This window comes from Lepidochelys olivacea (assembly GCF_965140295.1).
Source record: "Lepidochelys olivacea isolate rLepOli2 genome assembly, chromosome: 7".
NCBI classification, from domain to species: Eukaryota; Metazoa; Chordata; order Testudines; family Cheloniidae; genus Lepidochelys; species Lepidochelys olivacea.
In genome coordinates, this window is record NC_140417.1 from 92,741,998 (window position 1) to 92,759,925 (window position 17,928).

The 17,928-nt window shown below is 42.3% G+C and overlaps 1 protein-coding gene across 3 annotated transcripts in view; it reads left to right on the forward strand.

The window, feature by feature from the left end:
* The window catches only part of PCGF5 (polycomb group ring finger 5), a 111,993-nt gene that overhangs the window by 80,152 nt on the left and 13,913 nt on the right, over window positions 1-17,928 (forward strand). For all 3 annotated transcript variants that reach the window (XM_084634663.1, XM_084634662.1, XM_084634664.1), the window contains 3 exons: window positions 2,365-2,420; window positions 2,534-2,593; window positions 16,179-16,327. In XM_084634663.1, the coding sequence (XP_084490789.1) occupies window positions 2,365-2,420; window positions 2,534-2,593; window positions 16,179-16,327 (265 nt within the window). The remainder of the gene's footprint in view (window positions 1-2,364; window positions 2,421-2,533; window positions 2,594-16,178; window positions 16,328-17,928) is intronic.

The following is a 17,928-nucleotide window of genomic DNA, read 5'->3' on the forward strand; positions in this document are numbered from 1 at the left end:
AGCCCTCTGTGCTCAGACCTGCTCCTAGAATGTCCCACTCCATCACTCCCTCTATGTGAAGAAGTGAAACAAGTTGCATTGAGCCAACTACTCTAGCTTTACTTTAGAGACTAACCAATTTATTTGAGCATAAGCTTTCGTGAGCTACAGCTCACTTCATCAGATGCATACTGTGGAAAATACAGAAGACGTTTTTATACACACAAAGCATGAAAAAATGGGTGTTCATCACTACAAAAGGTTTTCTCTCCCCCCACCCCACTCTCCTGCTGGTAATAGCTTATCTAAAGTGATCACTCTCCTTACAATGTGTATGATAATCAAGGTGGGCCATTTCCAGCACAAATCCAGGAAACCCCCCCCCCAAACCCACTCTCCTGTTGGCAACAGCTTATGTAAAGTGATCACTCTCCTTACAATGTGTATGATAATCAAGGTGGGCCATTTCCAGCACAAATCCAGCTTTTCTCCCCATACCCCCCCCCACTCTCCTATTGGTTTGTGGTGGTGGGTGGGGAGAGAGAACCTGGATTTGTGCTGGAAATGGCCAACCTTGATTATCATACACATTGTAAGGAGAGTGATCACTTTAGATAAACTATTACCAGCAGGAGAGTGGGGTGGGGGGAGAGAAAACCTTTTGTAGTGATAAACACCCATTTTTTCATGGTTTGTGTATATAAAAACATCTTCTGTATTTTCCACAGTATGCATCCGATGAAGTGAGCTGTAGCTCACGAAAGCTTATGCTCAAATAAATTGGTTAATCTCTAAGGTGCCACAAGTACTCCTTTTTGCGAATACAGACTAACACGGCTGTTACTCTGAAAACTACTCTAGCTTTGTGTCACATGTGGGATTCTCAGCGGGAAGAGTCCAGGGTTGAGTCCCCAGCAAAGCAGCCAGAACAGGGACCAAGGATTTAGCCTAATGAGTGTCAAAATTCAGGGTGCAGAAAGTGGGGTGATCAGGAAAAGAAACTTACAGAAGGGTTTAAAAGCAAGCCCACCCCACCACTTTCTTATACCTCTTTGCTAACAGCTTGACAATAGAGTGGAATCATCTTTGCTTTATTTTTTACTTTACTTTTTGTTTTCGATCTTGTCCTTCTGTTCTGTGGTGTGTAAATTACATTCATTTCCCACACCCAATTAATGCAATATTTGTGTATATGCTATTCTAGCACTTACTCCAATCTGCACCTCCCTTTATATCACCATTGAATTTAGTCCTATGGTTTTACTATTCTATAATATATAGTTATATTTTATATGGAACTGTTAGATTATTTTATCAATAGTCTGAATTGTTGATACCCAAAATACATACATTCTCTTTTAATCTAAAGATTATTTGGATGTCATATTACTATAGAAAACTGTATGTTTTGTTAATATATAAAAAAGCAGTGTCATAGAAACTGAGTTCCTATCCAGGCTGGTAGAAGTAATAGCAGACGCATATTCTGTCTTGTTTCATAAAGTTTAAGATAACAACTTCAGTACTAGGTAGTTACCCTCGTCTGTTTACACACACCGAGATAAAAATATATTTGCTACCATTATCTGTAAGTAGCCTTCCTTTTGTTAGTTTGTGACACAAAACTATAACCTTATGAAACATAATGTTTGTGTGTGCTAGCACTCTATATTAACCCAGTGGTTATTTTTCTGTATGGCTACCTGTTTTTAATTATTTTTAAGAGATGGTGTGTCGTTGCTTTGTTTGGTGGTACCTTGATACTGTAGTGATGGACATCTTAAAAATGCTTATGAGCATAATAGTTTATAGCAACATTCTTTAGTCCAGAAAAAAAACACAGTCAACCAGAAATTTACCAGAGAAACATTACGGTCAATGAATTTATTATTTAAAGTTGACTACAATGGCCACCATCTTAAAATGGTTGGGGGGGTGGTTACATTTTATCGTTTTTCTAATTGTCCTTTTCAAATATTAAGTGAAACACAATAATTTGCATGTGATAGAAATTGAAAAATACTATGAATGTTTTATATAGTGAGATTGTTTTTCTCCTCTTTCTTCCCCCCTTCCCTTTTTCTCTGTATTTTTTTAAATACTGACACCTGAAGTTATGCCTGATTCTGTAACAAATCAGTGCAAGGGATGGGTGAGAGGAGATAAGTGTGAATATATTTTTCTCATGTTTTTCTTTTTTTTTCATTTTGAAATCTATTGGGTTGTGAATGATGTATTACTTACCAGGAGCATTGTTATATAATTCCTGAAATGTTTGTTTAGGAGGCTTTTTAAATTTGTTTTTAATTACTTATAAGGGGTGTCTAAAATCCTGCATAGGCATCTTCTTTCTTTGAAAGAAATTTTTTTTTTCTTCCTTGAAAGGTTGGATAACACATTAGAGGAAATTATATTTAAGCTGGTGCCTGGACTTCGAGAACGTAAGTTTGATTAGTTTTGCTACCTTTTTTGTGTTATTGGAAGCAGCATTTCTAGTGATATTTCTATATTGCTGATCTGAAACATCACTTTGCTTTTGTTTGATGTTAACTAGAGGAACTTCAGCGTGAGATCGAATTTTGGAAGAAAAACAAACCTCAAGAAAATGGACAAGGTGATTTTTTTGTTGCTGTTCTAGCTATAAATTTAATAATGTATCTGTTCAGTAATGTAATGGCTCCTCCATAGGCCGCAGTCCCATGCAAATACTGGTGTTTGTGTATAGGTCCATTGAATTTAGTGGTTGGAACTACACAGGTGCATAAAATTACACTTTTGCATACGTGTTTACAGGATCAGGGCCACGATACCCTGATGTTTGTCTATTTAGCAATTGTAAATTTTAAATCTAACAATTTCATCCTTATTTTTACTTGCATTTCCCAATAATATTCCCATGTTTGAGATTCATACTACTTTCTGCTTTGAATTCTTAATATCTTTTATACTTGATGTTTTCTACTTTGATCCTAGTTATAATCTACCAGGGGTAAAACATAGAACTACGTGAGTCTTTATATACAGTTGATTTCTTTTGTTATCAAATTTGGCCAGCTGTTAAGTGGGAGGTTGTCAAGAATTAGGTTTGACAAGTAACAGAAATATTTTTCCACAAGTGCTAAACAATTGCTTTATATATATTCCAGAATGGATGTCTTTCACTATTTAGTCTTAAAAATCTTTGGGACTCCTTTATTGAGCTGATAAGTAGTGCAGAAAATCCAGGGGTTTTGTATTCTCTAAACTGGCTTCATGATTTGGATGCCACAGCGTGTTTGACTTTTTGTAAACCATTTAAAGACACACTGTCAATCCAAAGAGAGATTTATTATGCTGTATGAGGATCATCTGTTTCAAAGAGGCATTGTCAAGTACTCTTTTTATAAATTTTTTATATATTTTCTGTTTATAATATCCTCTTTGCAGTTTGAAAAAATAATATTTCCTACCTCACTAGTACTTTGTACATTTACATTTGGCAAACATTACAGGGACAACTTTAATTTTTTCTCTTCCTATTAATACAATTATTTTAATGTTAGCCTATAGTACAATTTAGACAAAACTTTACTAGTCCACTACAAAGTACCAGATATAATTAGAAGTACATATTAAATAAACTTAAGACAAATATATTTATTTATTAATTTTTATTAAAGATAAACAGAACTGTTGATAGTGTTATTTACTCATCATAATGATCCATTAAAAGAAGGGTGTCCTTTACAAGATAAAGGAATATAACAGAGTCAAGGAAATACACTGTAAATTACCAGTTACTGTAAATTTATACAGTTGTAAGGATTGTACGATTGATATATTTTTAACCAGTTCGTCCTTCTAGATCTTCCTCAAACAGTTCAGTTGTTAATCTAAGGACTTCTTTGCTTTGTAGATCAAAGTGTAGAATATAAACGGGTTATGTAGGCTGGCTACTTCCATCTCACCACGATGAAGTCTTCTTGGTTGTCATCTAGGCTGAAAGGTTGCTTGCCTTTGCTCCTACTGTGCGGTTGTTGTGACATTTTGGGGATCACCCAGGTGATTCTTTCACCACCTGTCTTGTAATTTTGGGTGCTTTACTGCTATGCTATAAGAGCTCAGAGTTTTGACACCAGTAGCCAGCCTACAAGCATAAAGGTCTCAACCCTGGCTTCCACCTGCCTAGTTACTCGTTGCAGGGCTGATCCCACTAGCCCTTCTAGTCTCGAGTGTCTCCCAAATCTGTCTGCCCAAGTTCTTAACTACCAGACACTTGGACTTTTCTCCTCCGGTTTGTCACCCCTGAAGGAGTGAAACCTGCCCCCAGTCACGAGTTCACTTGGGCACACACACTCCATACAGCTTGCACAACAAACTCTTGCTTGCAGTAAAAATAAACCAAAGTTTTGTTTGATAGAAAAATCATAAATTCAAAGATGGAATAGGGAGGAAAAACAAACACATGTTACACAGAAAATATATAGAAAGATGGAGTCTCGGTCTTTACACTTCTATGTTAGTTAAATTCCCTTTTCTCATACAAGTTACCTATTGCCTCTGAACAGTTTCCCAGCATATACCCTCTGTTCTACAGGGGATCCCATGTTTCCCAGATAGCACCCAGCTTAGAGGCTGGCCCTCAGTTTTTGGATAGCCTTCACTTCAAACCCTCATAGCACCCAGCTTAGAGGCTGGCCCTCAGTTTTTGGATAGCCTTCACTTCAAACCCTCTTCTCTTTTAACAGGGTGTGCCTTTTTTTTTTTTTCCCTTTCTGTCAGGCTCTGGTAATTCATGGATACACAGAGCAGGGGAAACTCCCTCCTTCCTTAGTTTTCTTTTCAGTTTAAATGTCTTTCCATTAACTTTAATGATCCACCATTGTATCTTCCTGGCTGGACAATGGGTGGGTATTTGAAGTTGGTTTCATGTAAACAACTGACCTGGAAGATGCCCTTCTCTGCCTGATTACTTCACCCTCTGTTCTGAGGTGATGCTGTAGTTGCACCACAGTTATTACAATTTTCTACACACACACACACACACACATTCATAACCATAATCTGTATACATATCACCTAATGACCGTCAAGGTCAGAACATTACAAGCTTTCATAAAAGACCTTACTTGGCATATACTTATACACAATAACACTGTATACAACCAGTTGATTCAGTTGCTTATTCTCTCGGGTTCAGACACACCTGTTCTCCCTGGGGTGTCTGTGCCCTGATTGTCACAGTTGTTGCCTTCTTTTTCTTCTCAGGTGTCTGTGGCAGCTTGCTTGTAGAGATCGATAGGATGACTGTAGGAGTGCTTGAGCAGGATAGCAGAGAGTGTGAGTGAAGGGTGGTCACTTAAGAGTTTTATACTCTTCTTTCTATTTTAATGGAATTATAGGAAAATACACCTCTTTCAGGTCTCTTTAGATTCAAGGTTGGCTGCCGTTATACTTTCATGGGCTCCATGCCTGGTTTTGGTCACACCTTCAGCTCCTGAGCACACAATCTGTTTAATGAATTTGCCGCATACTTCTAATTGCCTTTGTTCTCTTATCCTCAGATAATCTTTTAAAGTTAGTTTTATCTTTTTTTTGTTGTTATTAGTATTATTATTCAGTCCATTTCCTGAGGGCAGATCTACACTTAAAAGGTGGCAACGGCACAGCTGAACTAGAGTAATGTTTAAGTGAAGACACGCCTATGTCTATGGGAGAGCTCCTCCCGTTGGCGTAGTTACTCCACCTCCACAAGAGGCGCTAGCTGTGTTGACGGGCAAACCTCTCACACTGACATAGCGTTTTCTATACAAGGGGTTTGGTCAGTATAACTACTGGTGTGAACAATCCACACCCCTGAGTGATGTAGTTATACCAAACTAAGTCTGTAGGGTAGACATGGCCTCAGAGATCTCTTCAGTTTCATTAGGGTTCAGTAGGAAATGAAATTCTGTTTGTAAAAACTCCAGACGCTCTTAATATAAACATTTTCAGTTTTACAGTCTTTTTTAAAATTAAATAACTTTTAAAGAGGGTCTCTAGCTTAAATGGTCATTACAGAATTTATTGATTCATCATAATTTTTGGAGAGATGATTCTTCCTGACTTGGGGGAGGGGATTGCTTACATATTAAATAATTAATAAAGCTCCCATCAATATATATATATTCTATACTTAAAAGGCTTCTTAGATTAGAAATCAGTTTAGCAAGGTTATTAAATTTCAGGTTGGTACATAAAGCATTTTACCATAGCCATGATATTAACAAACCATATTAAATGTTTTTCATTCACTTAGAATACTTGCAGATACGCCATTTCAACATTTAAGAAATAAACAAAAATTTTCTGTAAGGCATTTTTCCTAGAATTTCCAGAATGAAGATTTTAGAGTGATTGTGAAAGAAACGCATTTCAATAAGGATATTTCCAGCATTCTTTTGTTTGGGTTTACTACAGTGTTTTTTTTCTTGGAAAGGGGAGCTTGCAGAGACCCGCTATACTCCTGGGTTTTATGTCTTTGATAAGGATCTTCAGTGTTCCTCTTCGAGTGGTGTCCCTGTGGGTGCTCCATTCTAGGTGTTGGTGCGTCACTGCGCCGGAGATTGGAGATTTCTCGCAGCAGTACGCGGTCGGGGGAAGGGCACCCACAGGAGTCGTCTCGTGCAACCGTTAGAACCTCCTATAGTGCGCACTCCCCCAACCATCCTCGGCTGCAGACAGATTTCCGCGGCAGTGCTCTCTTTGATACTTTCTATTAAAAAAAAAAAAAGTTGCAAGTTACATAGGAACTTCTTTTTAGTCTATACTTAGTTACACTGTTTAGTTGGTCTTAGTCTATACATAATTACATAGTTTCATTAATTTCTCTTAGATGTTTTTCTTAAAAAAAAAAAAAAAAAAAAGGAAAGGAAAGGAAAAGAGAAGAACGAAAAAGACTTTTTCTCTCCTTAACTCCCCTTTGGGAATAGTTTCTGTTTACCATTACCTTATCTCTAGAGAGGTGGGAGAGGCTTAACTGCAATCATGCCGGGCTCAACAGGATTTAAAAAGTGTGACTCCTGCCGTGAACCGATGATGGCCACACATCCTGCATTCGCTGTCTGGGAGAAACTCATATCTCCCAGAAATGCATACATTGCACCAACTTAACAACAAGGGCAAGACGTGACAGGGATCTCCGCTTGAAAGTGCTTGTCCTGGAGAAATCCCCCCAACCTCCGTGAGAGACATCCTCCGGGGAGTCTCATAAATCGAGATCCCTGAGCTCTGATAAGGCTCTGACTTCCAAACTGTCAGGAAGCGAGCCTTGACCTCTCCAGCAAGGGTCTCTCAGAAAAAGAGAGCTTCCCCAGCGAGGTCTTTACCCTCAGTGCTCCACTCATCCAGAGTTAGCACTTACGAGGCACTGGGCTCCTCCAGCACCATCCCTCAGTGGAGCCCTGCCCAACCTCAATGCGCGGCACAGGAGTTGAGACGTCAAGTCTCCTCCACAGCACACCCCGGTGCAGAGCACGGCACAGGCAGCGGCACCGCGGTCAATGCTGCCACCACCGGCACTGACCCAAGACTTGCTGCCGCCTAACAAGCCGAACCCAGTACGTGTTGGTGCTCCAACGGTCGACCACAACCCCAAGGCGGGACCAGCACAACTCCTGCATCCTGCTGACATAGCAGTTTCTTCAGCACCACAGTCACCGCTGCTCGGCACTGAACACTCCCCGAGCTACATAGCGCGGTACCATCCTTCATCTCCTGCACCACTCTCCATGCATAGTGGCAAGGAAGGAGATGTGCAGGACAATGGCGTCTCCTCTCAACGTTCATCCCCATCACACATGAGACCTACGTGGAATGCTGTGAAGCCTAAGCCTCATCCCTCCAAGCATTTACAGCCCTGGTATGCACAGCGCTGGCCTTACCCATTACCACCTTAGCCCATGCAGTGGCCACAATGGGGTCCTTGGCCTACATACCAGAGCCCCTATTCTGGTCCCCCTTCCCCAGCAACAAGAGGTTCCAGGGTACACCCATCATTACCACACAGAGAAACCTCTGACCCCCCTGAGACAGAGATAGAAGAGGAAGAGATACTATCTCAGGCAGACCTGGATGATTCACCACGTGCCCCACACTCATCTTCTGCACCAGATGAAGCAGTGACGCCGTCTACCCCTACGACACCAGATGACCTGAAACGGTTCCAAGAACTCTTCAAAAGAGTAGCAGACAGCCAAGAAATTGCCTTGCATGAGGTGCAGGAGAAACAACAGAAGTTGTTAAAAATCTTACAACCAGCATCATCGACCAGGATTGCCCTCCCCATGGATGAGGCTATAATGGAGCCTGCAGAGGTAATATGGCAAACAGCAGCATCGGCACCACCCACCAACAAAAGGGCTGACAGAAAATACTTCGTTCCAGCCAAAGGCATGGAATTTTTGTTTTCACACCCTCAAGCCTGTTCTCTGGTAGTAGAGGCTGCTAATCAGCGCAGTAAACAGCCTCATTTCTGCTCCTCACTGCAAGATAAAGAACACAAGAGACTGGACCTCTTTGGGTGAAAAGTTTACTTGTCAGCCACCCTTCTGCGTAGAGTTGCCAACTATTCTGCTCTACTAGCAAATTACAACTACTCTAACTACAGTAAAATACAAGAGCTTGTGGAGGATAAAGCATAAACATAGCATAAACGTCCTCAACTCAACACCATTATCGATGAGGGTCAGTTAATAGCCCGCACAGTGCTGCAAGCCTCAATGGATGTAGCGGACACAGCTGCCCGAACAACCGCAACAGCTGTCGTAATGAGAAGAACATCATGGTTGCAGGCTTTGGGAATTCCAAAAGAACTACAAATAAAAGTGGAGGACCTCCCCTTCGATAGGGATAAACTATTCTTGTCTCAAACAGACAACATCCTCCATACCATGAAGGTCTCCCGAGCAATGCTGCATACACTAGACATACACCCACCGCCAGACAAACGCCCTTGCTTTACACCATACTAGAGGTCACGAGGCGCCTTGTTTAACCGTCAACAAGCAAGATACTTCACTCAGAACAGACCCAAACAACGGGCCCAGAGACGACGAGCTCCACAGAACCAGGCCTCGTCCACCTGTCCATTTACATCTAAGCCACAATTTTGAAGTCATGGTCAAGAGTATGCACGACCTCCCCACACCTCTAGCGCCAATAGATACCCCATCCCACAATTTTGATCACCGTCTATGCCCAGTTTACCATGCCTGGGCTGCGATAACGACAGATCAATGGGTTTTGGAGATCATGCAGTCTGGCTACACCATTCCTTTCACAGCTATCCCCCCCCCCACAGTCCCCCCTTCCCCGTCCCTCTTCAGGGACCCCTCTCACGAGCACCTTCTGCAGCAGGAGGTAGAGCACCTCCTACTGCTGGGTGCTGTAAAACCAGTACCACATCAATACCGAGGGAGGGGGTTTTTATTCCAAATATTTCCTGACAGAGAAGAAAGGAGGGGGATGGAGACCAATCTTAGATCTCCGAAAACTCAACAGGTTTGTATGCAACTGCAGGTTCAAAATGGTCACTGTGGCCCCAATAATCCCAGCGCTAGATGGGGGGACTGGTTTGCAGCCCTTGACCTCCAAGATGCATACTTCTATATTACAATACATCCTGCCCACAGACGGTTCCTGAGGTTCACAGTAGGACCCATCACTACCAATACAGGGTCCTTCCCTTCGGACTGTCCCCTGCTCCCCGCATGTTCTCAAAAACGCTCACGGTAGTAGCAGCACATTTACGATGCAAAGGAGTCATCATCTCCCCCTATTTGGACACTTGTCTTCTCAAGGGTACCAACCGACAAAAAACAGCAGGCATGCTGAAGACCACAATAGACCTGTTTCACCACCTAGGTCTACAGATAAATGAAAAGAAATCCATCCTGGAACCAATCGAGCAATTGGAGTTTATTGGAGCCGACGTAGACTCCATACAAGCCAAGGCAATATTGCCAAACCACAGATTCACTACATTGACCAATCTTATTTCCATGGTGACCGTCAGCCCACAAACTTCAGTGAGGACATGCCTCCAGATTCTGGGATGTATGGCAGCTACGACTTTCGTAGTAAAGTATGCCAGACTCCATATGCGCTCTCTGTAGCACTGGTTGAGCATGGTCTATGCACCCAGCAAACACTCAACAGACGTGTGACACTACCACCCAGGGTTATCCTCTCCCTACAATGGTGGACAAAGCCAGGGAATGTATGCTCTGGGATTCCCTTTCAACAAGACTACCCATCAGTGACTATTACAACAGATTCCTCCCTGATAGGTTGGGGCGCTCACTTGGGTCACCACAATGTACAAGGCAAGTGGTCTGCAACAGAAACCCGACTACATATCAATCTCCTGGAACTCCGTGCAGTACACAATGCATGCTGACGCTTCCTCCGTCTCATACGAGAAACCTCAATCTCTATTCTCACCGACAATGTAGCATGCGTGTTTTACATCAATCACTAAGGAGGAGCCAGGTCTCACTCGCTGTGCATAGAAGCCATGAATTTATGGAACTTCTGCATCCGCAACAATATAAACATCACAACATCATACCTACCAGGGTGCCAAAACATTACAGCCGACAACCTCAGCAGGCACTTCTCACAGGAACACGAGTGGGAAATCCACAACAGTGTTCTCAACACAATATTCCAAAAATGGGGTCACTCAGTAATTGACCTTTTCGCCTCAGTGACAAATCACAAATGTCCACTATTTTGCTCAAGGGCAGCCCTGGCACCTGGATTGTTAGGGGATGCCTTCCTCATCCCATGGAGTGCATCACTCATGTACGCCTTCCCGCTGATACCACTGATCCCATGGGTCATCCAGAAGATATGACTCGATAAAGCATACATCATTCTCATTGTCCCCACACAGCCCAGACAGACTTGGTTTGCGTACCTCTCACGTCTAGCAGTCTATGCCCCACAACCACTGCCTTTCCGGATGGATCTCCTTCCTGTCCCAGAACAAGAGCCTGATGCTCCATCCAGACCCAGCGAAACTTCATCTCAAAGCATGGCTCCTCTGTTCGGAGAAAGTAAAACAGGTATTACTAAATAGCTGTTCCCTCACCACTAGAAATACTTACCGCCATAAGTGGAAAGATTCTCCCTTTGGTGTCAGCAAAAACAGCTGAATGTGACCAAGGCGCCTCTCTCTATGATTCTAGACTGCCTACTAGAACTTAAGGAAACAGGGTTAGCCATAAGCTCTATTAAAGTACACCTCGCTGCCATTATGGCCCTCCACGAACAGATAGAAAGGGCTCCAATATTCGCTCACCCGATTAAATGGCGCTTTCTAGCAGGTATACAGAACATGTACCCAGAGGCACGCCAACCTGCACCACCATAGGATCTCAGTCTTTTGTGTTCAAATGTCTCACAAGACCACCCTTCAAACCTCTAGCAACCTGCTCACTCCTTCATATGTCAATGAAGGCTGCATTCCTAGTGGCAATCATGTCTGCCAGATGTGTCAGTGAAATAGGAGCATTTATGGCTGAACCACCGTACACTGTATTTACCAAAGACAAAATTGTTATGTCCTCTCCCAAAATTCTTCCCCAAAGTGGCTACAAATTTTCATATTAACCAAACCATAACTTTACCTGCCTTCTATCCCAAGCCACATAACAACTCTCGAGAAGCAACATTGCACATGCTAGATGTCAGACGGGCTGTAGCCTTCTACTTGGACAGAACTAAACCTTTCCGCAAGTCACCAAGACTATTCGTCTCTATAGCAGAGCGCTCTAAGGGCTCTACAGTATTCACTCTGAGACTTTCCAAATGGGTCTCTACCTGTATTCAAACTTGCTACCACCTGCATCACACCCGTGCCCACATACCCATGGGCATCAGTTCCCACTCAACGCAAGCCATGGTGACATCGATTGCATTCTTGAACAATGTCCCCTTAATAGATATTTGTAGAGCTGCAACCTGGATATCGGAGCACATTTTTGCAAAGCATTACGCTATCACCTAAGGCCTTGTCTCAGACTCTATCGTTGGCCTTATAGTGCTCTCATCAACAGAGGGACTGTCGGGAGAGCGTGTGCTACAGGAGGTGCCAACGGCTGCACGAGACGACTCCTGTGCGTGCCCTTCCCCCGACCAAGTACTGCTGCGAGAAATCTCCGGCGCAGGGACACACCGATACCTAGAGTGGAGCACCCACAGGAACACACATCTCGAAGAACCATCGTTACTGTACAAGGTGAGTAACTTCTTCTTTCTTCTTTTTGAAGTCCTTTTGACCAAATTGTGTTTAACAGTTGCAATTTTTACAATTAAAACTCCAGTTAAATATTCTATACAAAGTATGAATCACAACAACCAAGTTTGCATCCATTTTCCAAAACATAGCATAAAAGGAATTGGCATAGAAGGTAAAGTTAAAAATGCAGCATTTCCAAGTTTTTGTAAACACTCTTAGGCGTCCTAAGTATCTCCCTTGATACTTGGGGACTTGTCCCTGAGGTGACAGGAAGCAGAAGCCTCCTGGAATTCCTTTGATTAGCTAGAAAACCTCCTAACATAAATAACTAAAAACGTGTTTGTCATACTCACCAAGCACCCTGGCTATAAGCTGCTTGTAACTATATGTTACTATTCAGTAAAGGTACAAGCAAGTTTGTTATGACCTAATGTTTTAAGAATAAGTTATAATAATTTTATTAATATCAGTAGTGAGGTCTGTTCACCGCAAGTCTCAAACTACCAAAATATGCTGCCACAGATATAGGGTCTTTCTGTTAGAGCAAAGGTGACCTTGGGCTGAGGGGTTCTGGATCTGCAAGACACTTCTAAGTCCAGATTACAGGTTGGATAGATATGTTTACATAACAGAAGCATTTGGAATAAGTTAGACTCCCAGAAAGTGCTTAGAAATCTGCTCTGAAAAGAAATTAAGTGTATGGATTTCTTACTGAATAATTTCACTAGTGTTTCCTTGTGGTACCGGCAGCAGCTTAATACTGTAATGTGTGAAGGACTTTTCTGCCATGTGTGGTTTGGTTCTTTTGACTTGAAGAAATTTCTTGGATACTGATTCAGTATTATAAGTCTAAAAAAGATTTTTTTTTTTCAATCACATCAAGTCATGCTTTAATAGGTTGCTTGTACCAGATGCCTGGACAGTTGCCTAGACAAGATCATAGTTGAAATAGCTGCAAGGACTTTTCTGGGAAATAGCATAGAGCTCTTAAGGCCTGGGAGGGGAGTTTGAATTCCTGTCCGGGCGTCCTGAAAGATATTTCTCTTGCACATGTTCCTGGATTGTTTATCTGATTGAAAGTTAGCTAATTCCCTAGTGTCTGGTATTGGAAAAGCCTTAACAGGAAACCCAGATCCTTAATTGAAGCTTCCTCTATTATTCAACATTAGTAACTACTGAAAATTAAAGTTATGCAAGGTTTTGTATTTGCTGCAGAAGCCGTGAAGCACAGATAATTCTCCACAGACAAATGCTTGTCATATGTACTTTGCCTGTTCGAGGGAAGGGGTTTAATTCCTGGAATTTCACAGAACTTTCCTTGGTAGTTTGATACAGTATATCCTGTTTATAGATGGTAAAAAGCAGCTGCAGGGACAAATAAAAATGTGGTTTGTTCAACTAGAAAACGTGCCAGTGATTAGTGATGTCTTGTTTCTGGCTTGTCTAAGATATTTTTCTTTCCAAAAATTTGGAGTAACAAAAGTGGACAAGGTGAATAAGGTACTATGTCTGAAAATGTGTGCATTTATTCATTAATTACTTTAGGCATGAGAGATTGTTTTCCATACAGTTTTGACTCTGGTTTCACATTTTAACTGTTTTTATTCATGTATGAGTAGTTTGAGGTGGAAATAAAAAAACATAATAGAACCTGATTTAACAGAGTATCAGAATCGGCAAAAAGTAATCCATTCAAGTCACTTGTTTATCTCATAAACCAGTTTTTGCATGCATGTGAATTGGAGCTGATAGATCAGAATGTTTAAACTGTTCTTTTGTCCTAGTTTCATTCTTATTTCTCAATTTTTATCAGCTACTCATTTTTCTGTAACTCATGTCAGCACTTTATTAGTCTTGATATGTTGAATTAGTGTTTTGTACCTGCAGTGAACAGCATTTATTTAGTAACCCCCTAAATAAAATAGAAAGACTCTGAGATTGCCACTATTACAGAGGTGGGCAAACTACGGCCCACGGGCCACATCCGGCCCGCAGGACCCTCCTGTCCGGCCCCTGAGCTCCTGGCCCAGGAGGCTAGCCCCCGGCCCCTCCCCTCCTGTTCCCCCTCCCCCGCAGCCTCAGCACACTGTGCCACGTTCTGGGCAGCTGGGCAGCGCAGGTGCAGAGCTGCGGCCCGACCTGGTGCTCTGGGTGGCGCGGCTGTAGCACTGCCAGCCACCGGTGCTCCAGGCAGCGCGGTTAGGGGGCAGGGGGAAGGTTGGATAGAGGGCAGGGGAGTTCGGGGGTGTGAATAGGGGTTGGGGGGGGTCAGAGGGCAGGGAACGGGGGGGTTGGATGGGGCGGGGTCCCGGGGGGCAGTCAGGAATGAGGAGGGGGTTGGATGGGGCAGCAGGGGGCAGTCAGGGGTGGCGGTCCGGGGGTGGTCAGGAGACAGGGAGCAGGGGTTAGTGGATGGGGCAGGAGTCGTGGGGAGGCCATCAGGAGACAGGAAACAGTGGGGTTTGGGTAGGGCAGGAGTCCTGGGGGAGCCGTCAGGGGTAAGAATCAGGGGGTCGGATAGGAGGCAGGGGCCGGAGCACACCTGGCTGTTTGGGGAGACACAGCCTCCCCTAACCGGCCCTCCATACCATTTTGGAAACCAAGTGTGGCCCTCAGGCCAAAAAGTTTGCTCACCCCTGTACTATTAGGTGTATATAATAGGTGTGTTGTATGTTGTCTTCCAAACTTGTTAAAAGCTAAGCCAGTTAGAAACGCACCATTTTAATTTGCTGTATGATTAGTGTTATTTGTATTACAAAAACACCCAGAGGTGCCTGTTAGGATTGGGACTCTGTCAGGGGCACCAGAATGGGGGGGTCAGGGAGCCACGGCCCCCGCACTTTTAAAAGTGGGAGGGCTATGCACTTTTTACCAGCCATGAGGGCGAGTGAGGGGTGAGGAAGGGGCGGAGAAGAGTGAGCGGGGACGGGGCCTTGGGGGTGAGGGGCAGCATGAGGGCAGGGGCTTGAGGAGAAGGAGCAGTGCAGAGGCGGGGCCTAGGGGCTGGCAGCAAGGGCAGGTCACCAGTGGGGCTCCCCCCACTTCCCCCCACTTTTAGGAAGCTTCCGCTGATACTGGGCTCTATTGTGCTGGACACTGTAACATACATGGTAGGAGACACTCCATGGCCTGAAAAGTTTACAGTGTAAATTAAGATGCAACAAGTGGGTGTAACAAATAAATGGAGGGAATGGGTGAAGGAGGATAAAAGGTAACTGATAAGAACACATAGTTACAGAGGCTATGTCTTCACTGCAAAAAAAAAAAAAAAAAAGGAGGGGGCGTTTACAGCAGTATATTTAACATATTAGCTGTAAAATCTTAGTGGAGACATGGCACCTGTAGATATTACTGCAAAGTCAATACTGTACCTCCACCTGTGGCTGACCTTGCCTAGTATACTTCATGGTAAAAATACAGTGCTTTGTCGCCTCTATCCTTTACTGCAGGATAGCTAATGCATGTTAGTTATCCCACAGCTAATGCATGTTAGTTTTGCATAGTTAAATGGGGTTGACTTATTCTGAGATGTGAGCTTTATTAATTACAGGAAGTAAACACACAAAAATAGACTACCATAATCACTATTCACCACCTGCCTAACCACTATCTGTAAAGTAGCAATCCTTTATGTGCATGTAAAATTGAAATTTCAGTAGTAAACTTCAGTTTTCAAGGATTGTAAATTGAGCTGTTTTTAAAGAATGCATTGAATGAAATTCAGTCCAATAGCATATTTTTAAAGAACATGCCAGATTTAAAATAATTGAACCAAAGCATTTTAATGCATTTGGGAGAATTTAGCTTTAAATATATCTTTGATTTCATATCTATATCTCTGTGTGTATGCATGAGTGTACTAATTCATTCCCAGACATTGCAAACCATTCCTTTTAATTGTATGGTATCTGAATAATCTGATCTTTATATTTTACAGATGAAAGTTCAAAAGCTGACAAGCCCAAAGTAGATGAAGAGGGTGATGAAAATCAAGACGATAAAGATTATCATCGGAGTGACCCACAGATTGCTATTTGCCTTGATTGTTTACGGAACAATGGGCAGTCAGGGGATAACATAGTAAAAGTGAGTTGTTGGAAAGAATCTGTGCTGCTTATTATTTCCTGACAATTTAAGATAAACTTCTGTGGGAGAGAGTTTTGCAGTGTTCATGACCTATAACCATCTCCATTGTCGCCATAACAAAATCCTCTCTTGGTTGGAGCATTATAAAGAATCTTGCAATTTTCACAATTCGCTGCCTATAAAATTACTCATTTGTGATTAACCTTTTCAGTAATCTATAGGACTAGCACATGTTGTGGTAAAACAGGATGAGAACTGGAATACCAAATAGAAATGTACACCGTGGTATTACAATATTTTAGATCTTCTTCTGTTGTGGTTTGTCCACTTAACATGAACAGGCTCAAATATTTTCCCATCACTTTCACAAAAAAAGTATTTAGTATTTTTAACCCAAGGATTGCTCGAGTACTGAGGAACTGAGAGCCAAATCTTCTGAGCTATAAACCTGGTGTTGACACTAACTTGTTCTGTGACCTTGGGCAAGTCACTTTCCCTATTTGAAAAATGGAGATGATGAGGCTTGCTTACCAGTCTTCCAGCACTTAGGGGTATTTTCTTTCTCTCATGTCTGAACTCTTTCTAGGGGGAGTAAGCTATGTAGGAATCCTTGCCGATTTTACTGTCAAATTGTCAAACTGCTGCAGAGAGAAAATCATAAAATGGTAGATACAAAGTACTCACCTAGTCAAATACTACAGAATGTTTTACTGTGTAGGTGTGTATTTTAAACAATCATGCTCAATATTTGAAACTCTTACTCAGTAGAAAAGTCTTTGTTCTGACCTAGGATCATCAGAACTGTGTGTGTGTCCATGTCCCTCCCTCAGCTTGATAACTCACATGTTGCAAGAAATGTCTCTTTCTCCCAAGATAGGTCTCTGTGTTTTGCAGGTTGGATGAAAAGCGTTAACCACATAAGCGCTAGGGTCTGCAATAACAGATCACATCTCAACATTGGGGCCTTAGAGAGTTTTCACTGGATTACTTGAAAAAGGTTTTAGTCTTTTACTCTTATAAGCCAAAGAGGTTTCAAGAAGTGTTCCATCTGTTCAGCTATCATGTGACTGTGTCCCTTTCCTGTTAGCCTATGTCCCTTTTATATTTTCCTCATTTCTGTATTTTTTTAAAAACTGTACAAAATACTGATACATTGGAAGAACTTGCTTCGTCAATGTTGTTGATTCCCTTAAAAGAAAGTTAAAAGCAATGCAATAGAGGACCAGCAGGGGGCTGGACAAAAATGTCTTCCTGAAGCCTGAGATGTAAGGGGTTAGCAAAGTAAACTGCCTCCATCAACTTTCTGAACCTACTAATTCCTCTTGTAAAGCAGAGCACAGGGTTTCAGAAGATGGAGTCTCCAAGGGAAAAAAAAATCAGAACACCTACTCCAGAGGTAGAAATCAAGGAGAAAATGCTGGAAAAATCCTGGCAGATGGTGAAACCCAAGAAAAGGAGACTAGGAAAAGAAAAGACAAATCCTCTCGATAACGTAATGTCAGTGGCAGAAGTGAACCTGAACAGGAGTACTCAGATATCTGAGGAATCAGCTAAAGATTAATCATAGAATATCAGGGTTGGAAGGGACCCCAGAAGGTCAT